This window comes from Asparagus officinalis, chromosome 6, assembly GCF_001876935.1.
Source record: "Asparagus officinalis chromosome 6, Aspof.V1, whole genome shotgun sequence".
NCBI classification, from domain to species: domain Eukaryota; kingdom Viridiplantae; phylum Streptophyta; class Magnoliopsida; order Asparagales; family Asparagaceae; genus Asparagus; species Asparagus officinalis.
The window spans coordinates 15,169,557-15,176,922 of record NC_033799.1 but is presented as its reverse complement, the minus strand read 5'-3'; the positions used below and the strand labels follow the sequence as shown (position 1 = coordinate 15,176,922).

Genomic DNA, 7,366 nt, shown 5'->3' with positions numbered 1-7,366 from the left:
CCGAGTCCAACGAACGAGCTACACTTAATTGTAAGTGGGTCAACCAGTTTAACCTGGCCCATTGGCTCGCATACCATAAAAGATATTATCAAGTAAAGTGAATTACACTATACTCCCTTGAACTTCTATTTGCATTTAAACCCCCCATGTACTTCAAATTCACACAAAACCCCTAATAACTTCTGTAAAATTCATTCGAACAATGCACAACATTTATTTGCTCTATTTTTATTTAAGGAGGAAGACGAAGAGATGAAGAAGATTGAACTCAATTACAAGTTCACGTATTTTCTCTATTTTTATTTGCTTAAAGTTTGTTATAATTTATTCCTATATGTTTAAAATAGTGGAACAATTAATTGTCACCTGTGGAGTAAGACTTGAGCCAAACCATGTAAAATCTCTGTGTTTGTGATGTTTTTCTCTGTCATTCTATACAAATATATAATTGTGCTTAATAAAATTATTTTTTATTTTTATAATGGTTGCATTGTTAGTTAATCACATATAGTTTTTAAGTGCTAAACAACGCTTAAAAACTATTTAAAAAACTAAAAAGCATTTACAAATTTCAAAAAAATAAAAAATAAAATATGACGGGTCAAGCAGGCTGGCACGTATATTGGCTCGCTTCTTTGTCCCACACGCGAAGCAGGGCTGACGGTCTAAACCGCGAACGAAGCGATAAAACATAGCACGCTTGTTACACACCACGCCATGTCTCGCTGCCAGACAAGCGATAAAACATAGCACGCTTGTTACACAGCACGATGTCTCCTGCAGGTCATGAGCTGTCTTGTCGCCACCACCCGAGCCCGAGCAGGCTGGTTCGATAGGACGGCGGCTCGTCCCGTTGCTCACCCCTAACTACCGTTGCCCACCCCTAACTATTATTATTAAAGCATCTCACAATCTCTACGAACAGCAGTAAAGGAGCAAGTATTTTAGCCTGTAACAAAAAATATGCAAAACAATACCTCACAAAAGTGATTAGACTTTAGTCTCGCAATGATTTCTGCAGTTTCTCTAGCTTCGTTTCCAACTTCTTTGAAAAAATAAAATAAATAAAATAAAAAAAAAAATACATAACAATACCTCACGCAAAGATTACACTTCAGTCTCACAATGATTTCTGCAATTTCGCAATCAGCCTTTCCAACTTTGAAAAACATAATCGCATACAATATTTTCAGCAAACTGCAAACCGAAATGACTAAAATAAACAAATAGTAATCATCAAATAAGCAGAATGAAAATTATGATAAATATACTGACTCTCAGGCCAGAAAACAAAACCTGATTACATAGGAGCAAAACGCATACATATAAGCACCTTACAGTAGTTCCTTCTGTGTTGAAATTTAGAAGTACAAACATATAACCCTTGACCCAGAAAAAAAAATGCAAGGACATTACAAATTTCCAAATTTTTATAAAAAGAAAAAAAGAGATAATTATAGGGCATCACGAGTAGCACCGGCCGGTCCTGCGATGATGAGGTGGACAAGGACCTGAATGAACTTCCCCGAGGAAAATCTATCGAGCCCAGTGTTGCTTTTGGAAAACACAGATCCAAAACAACCAACCTTTCAAAGATTGTCGATGACTTGCATAGGCTAGAGACTGGCTGACGCTTTGAATTGATCAGAAGGCCACAGATCAATGGCCTTTTCTTGAAGGTGAGAAGCAAACCTTCTTTAAGGTTAGTAGAGGCAGTGCACGGGCCAGCACAGACCCACTTCTCAACAGACTCCGGTGTGCTGACACAAAGTTAGCAATAACCCCATCTCACCGACCAACAGATGCTCAAAAAATGCAAAATCCCAACTTTTGACTCGACTCAGGACGACCCAAATGAATGCAAGACTCACTATATACCAGAGCATAAGAGAAGCATATCAGCCAGATATAGCCCGAGTCACTGCTAATCTAGCCCAATCAGCCGATTCCTTAATCAAATGATCATCTGATGACAAGCACTCTTCCAGGAACTCTTTGCATGAAACTGACTGCTGGATCAAAGTGCCGGCATTACTACCAAGAGTATCAGCCAGATCTCCAAGCACACCGATTGCAGTTTTTGTTACCACATCATCCCTGATAACAATAAGAACCATACATGTTAGGGACAAATAATAGAAGTAGAAGGGTTATTTGCACTTAAAAACCTTAACTTTGCCCGCAAAGCATATTTTTGCCCAAAAAACATCCTAATGTCCAAGCAATTCAAACTTTGAACGGAAAAATGACTTCACATGTGGTACCAAAAGTTAGAAGTAATCACTAGCTAAAAAAACTCCTGGGCATCAAAGTTAAAACTAGTGTACACTTTGGGGTATTTAACTGCAACTAACCCTAAGTAAAAAAACAAGAGGCTGAGTTTGACTTACATGTCCTTGACAGTATATAGGCTATCCAAGAACTGAAGGATGTGAGGTGCATAGGACATCAGGAGCTGGGTTTTTGCAGAGTTCTTGAAACCCTGGAATGTACCAGAGTATGCTTCCAGGATCCCATTCCGTAGTTGGTTGGTGTACTCAATCATATCAATATCATTTGCTGCCGCATTGGCAGACAGCTCTGCAGCACTCTGGAGCATTGGCATTGCATACGCCAAGTATTTCTCAAAGTTTTCTCCGATTGCTAAAGCAATGTCACCAAAGCATGAGAATATCGGTGGTTTCACTGATCGGTGCATCTGAGTACTAGATAAATCCTTCAGGAGCTGCGTCATAATCCCATCACAAAAAGGGAGGATCTTGTCCTCCAATGCCCTGCACAAGTCTCCTACAACTCCAACAGTTATAGCGCAGACTTGGTACTCTTCAAAATTTTGAAGACCCATTTCCAAGTAGGGATAGAATCCCTGCATGTATTTTACAAAGTTTGCTCCAGTAGCATAGGCAAGGGCCCCAATAGCAAGCATAGCCTCTTCATGCACTGTGGCATTTCTGCAAGCGAAGACCCTCAAGAACAGATCCATCATCTGATCTGCATATTGCAAGAAGACATGCTTGGTTGTTTCAGTTGATCCCAACTTTTGGATAATAACCTGCAAGCACCCACATAGAAGGCCCTGCACTTCACTTTGCTTCTCTCTCTCGTCAGATGACAACTTCTGAGCTTCAAGAGTCTTGTGGAGCTCCATCATTATAACAGGAACCAACTGCATTACCATGGGAGCAGTTTCTTCAGTTGAACACCTAACGACTTCATTCAATGTTTCATAGGCTGCCGTCCTAAGTCGTGATTCTCCAGCATCTTCTCTGTGAGTGACAGTAAGGAGAGCCTGGATAATGTCCTGGAAGAAAGGTGACAACGGAGAAGCTGAACCAACATCCTCGTAGCCCTGAGCAAGGAAATAAAGAGCACCACATGCCTTCTCAGCAACATTAGGGACATCTTTCATGCTCTGGAGCAGTACGGTTAGGATCTGCTGACAGTTCTCATTAGTTATCACGGTTGATTCCACTGTCGACCCATGAAGAAACTCAAATATTCTACCCAGTGTCCAGGCAGTGGTGTCCTTTACATGGTTATTTGGGTCCTTCATCAGGGCAGTGAGCATGAAATTAAGTGCCACATTGACAATTGGAGCTAGCTTGTCTGGTGATGGACCCTCCAATATAGAACCAAATGCATATGTTGCTGCCTCTCTCTGCCTCCAATCTGGTTTTGCTATGTTCTCTTCTATGAAAGGCATTACAAGGGGCACAATATCATCTCCAACAGTCCGTGCAACCAAACCCAAGCACGTACCACCAGCCATTGCTAAATTCCAAGCCCCCTCATCTTGATCCTGATCCTCTTCTTGCTTGAGGAGAGTCTCCAACAGCATAGGAACCAATGCAGGGAGTGCCTGCTTTATAAAGTAATGGCATGGAATCTCGGAATCGGCGGTAAATTCACCCCCATAATCATCTAAAATATCAATCTCCTCATCACAAATCGAGCTCCAAAACTCTATAGCCTGAAGGGCAACTGGCTCCTCATCTTCCCTCACAGCTTTAGCCGTGATATTGAATATATCTGGCATGTAAGAAGCAAGCTTCTCATAGTACATGGATGAGACAGAGACCAAACATTCATATGCTGCCTGTCTTATCTTCAAGTCTGGTGAAAGAGTTGCTTCACAAACAACTCGCATAATATAGTCTCTTTCCATGTCATTTGAAAAGTTCGCTTGTACAAAGCCCAGAGCATTATAAAGAGCTCGTGTAGCAGCCAACCTCACGTCCACATTCCCTTCAGATGCACTCATGCCCTGAACGACCGCTGTCAGTATCTTATTCACTTGGTCTTGGTCAAGAGCTTGCGGAGGAACTTCTTCACATAAGTAACCTAGTGTTTCTAGAGAAGCTTGCTTCACATGAGGCTGCTGCTGGTGGATGCTTGACAAGAGAGAGCCAACAAGTTCAGGCCACTGCTTGTGAGGCACCTCAATGCCTGCAATCTTAGCAATTACTTGCGATGCAGTAGACCTGGCATCATGAACAGGTGATGTGAGGGTTTGGAGCAAACAGGCTTTGACCTGAGCTTTCACAGATGCATCCAAGGAAATCCATCTTTGCATGAGCTCATTTTTCCTGTGTTGCTCTTTTGCATCTAAACTGTTCTTGAGGACTAATCCAGCTAGCCTCCTGCTATCCACAGGCTTGTCGTTGTTTGCTAACTCACCAGAAAGGGAGAGCAAAAAGCCAGGGAGGTTCTGATCTTGGAACTGTTTTAAGCTTTCTTCTGCATGCTTTCGAACTGCCCCATCAACTGATTGGGCATTTAAGAGAATTTGGGTCACTTCCATTGCCATCTTCTGTCACTGCAGAAAATAGAAAGAAGTTCAGATCAACATAAAGCCATATAAATAGTGTGCCCCGCCACTAAAGTTTGCAAAATATCACATAAACCAGTCACAGACATTCTTAAAAAACTTGAAAACTTAAAGCATATTAACAACATTCTGATAAGAACCAAGCTTCCAGTACTTTGTTCTTCGTTTTAGTTCCAAAGGTAGGAACTTCATCTAATTTACAACCCACAGTTTTCTGTTTGATAAAAGAACTAATATTTAGGTCACCTATAACATATTAATTACTTCTTCCAATAAAAATACTAAACCAAGATGGAGAACTAGCCAGACAAACTTTGTTGCATCCCAGAGTTTGCAGTTATCAACAAAACTAAAAACTCATATTCTATTACCTATACATATAGTTATGTAAACTTAAACATCTAAAATCATATTAAACACATACTCCTCTATGAATATATAGAATCAAACCTATTCTTACTATCAGTTCAAAGAAACAATACTATACACAAAAAACACTACCAAGATATAAGTATAAATTAAATTAAGTCAAGAGACATGCAAGCATCGCAATCAAATCAGGCAAAAACTAATGAGATCAAGAGTCAGAGGCAACCACATTAAACCAAATCTACTGAGATTGATTTTAATCCAAGTTCATGAATTAATTTTGCAAGTTCGCTAAGTGGACCTAATCCAGCTTAACCAAGTCAGTCTTCGGTAAATAATCAGACCAGAACCCCTCCAAGGGGGTGGCAGTCAGAAATAAACCAGATTGCATCTGGTTCCCAAAAAAAATGCAAGGAAAAAAAAGAAAGACATATAAATTGAATCTCACTCAAACTTGAATCAACTAAAAAATAGCCAAATATTAGTTCGAAATCAATTTTAACTGAAAATAGCCAAACTACGTTTAACTTAAAACTAGTGCAAACAAAACCAGTAATTGTCGAGGCCAAGTACAACTAGACTAGCACTAATCTGCTTTAGTTAACAAATTGCCAAACTGACCCCATACTCATCAGTAATTCAGTTTCTACACAGAAAAATAGATCTTAATTAAAAAAAAACAACAACATCATCATCACCTTAGATCCGTGGAAGGAATAAAAGTTATATCCTTTTCAATTCAGGGATTTCTACTTTCCATCAGAATCAGAAAAGGGTCTAAAAAAACGATCTTTAGAAAGGCATACACTCTCCTTGAAGTATTACGAACTACTACTACAATCACAGATCACAGATCCGACGGCGGTGATTAACAGTTCTAAATTAAACCCAACAATAATTGATTTCACCCAAAAAAAAAACTAAAACCCTGGAATCCAATTTCAAACAAATTTAAACTAAAACATTATGGATTTATATGGGACTTACAGAGATTCAGTAACGAAATCGATTGCGGCGAGATCAATTTCAATCGAAACGAAGATCTCGCGAACAGCGGCAGTAGCGGTTAGACAGAGAACAGAAAACCCTAGGAGAGAGAAAAGAGAGACGCCCAATTGTATTGTAGAGCTGTAACCATAATATAATAATATAATTTAACATAGATGTCTGAACTCTTTCGAATTGATATTTTCACGCGCTTTCTTGATATCATACAGGTAGACCGAAGATGATCCTGACCGTTCCGGGGAAAGAATCTTCGCGGATCTGACGGTGGTGTGTGAGAATATCAATCGGATTCTTTTTGGAATGATGTTTGTCACTATTAAACTTTAATACTAGCGGGTGTCTGATTTCGGGTTAGTTTGTAACGGGGCCTCTACATCTATTGGCGACAAACTAATAGAGAGGCTGTATATAAAAAAAAAAAGAGTGGCACTACAGGCACACTCTTCATCATACTCTTCACCACACCCCCTCTTCTGCTACAGTGCAGGGGGGCCCATCTGAGATTTTTTAAAAAATCTCAGGTGGGCCCTCTTGTACTGTAGCAGGAGAGGGGTGTGGTGGAGAGTGTGCCTGTAGTGTTACTTAAAAAGAAATGCTAGGGGCACACCACAAACCACACCACCAACCACACTCTCCTCTCTCATTTGCTACAGTACACGGGGCCCCACATGGGATTTTAAAAATTTTAAATCTCATATGGGGCCCCGTGTACTGTAGCAAATAAGAGAGGAGAATGTGGTTGGTGGTGTGGTTTGTGGTGTGCCCCTATCACCACTCTATATAAAATCATCATATACAGCGATAAAAGAATAATATCACATATATTTCAATATCAATTTCATTATTAAGATCTAAACATGAAATCCGTGCAATCAATTAAAATACGTTTAAATCAACTATTGAACCGGTACAATCAACTTCAAAGTCGATAATTAAAACACGTTGCTTTTGCTTCCCCTTGCATGATTTTGATCATTCAACATGATTTTGATCACTCAACAAGACAAGAGAATATGATATGCATCTCATTATCAATTTTAATTGATATAATAAAAAATAAGTGACATGCTCGTGCCGCATTAGTTGGTTTGTTTTTCCTTTTTTTAAAAGTAAAGTTAGATATTGGAAAAAAACTGAAGAGGGTGTGTGTGTTTTTTTCGG

The 7,366-nt window shown here is 39.6% G+C and overlaps 1 protein-coding gene across 1 annotated transcript; it reads right to left on the bottom strand.

Annotated features, from left to right (window-relative positions):
* Positions 1,231–6,320, bottom strand: LOC109844297 (importin subunit beta-1-like). Its single transcript, XM_020413282.1, has 3 exons — positions 6,185–6,320; positions 2,391–4,816; positions 1,231–2,097 (listed from the first exon to the last, which is right to left on the bottom strand). Exons 2-3 carry the CDS (start codon positions 4,805–4,807, stop codon positions 1,899–1,901), a joined length of 2,616 nt encoding a protein of 871 aa, XP_020268871.1. The 5' UTR covers positions 4,808–4,816; positions 6,185–6,320; the 3' UTR covers positions 1,231–1,898.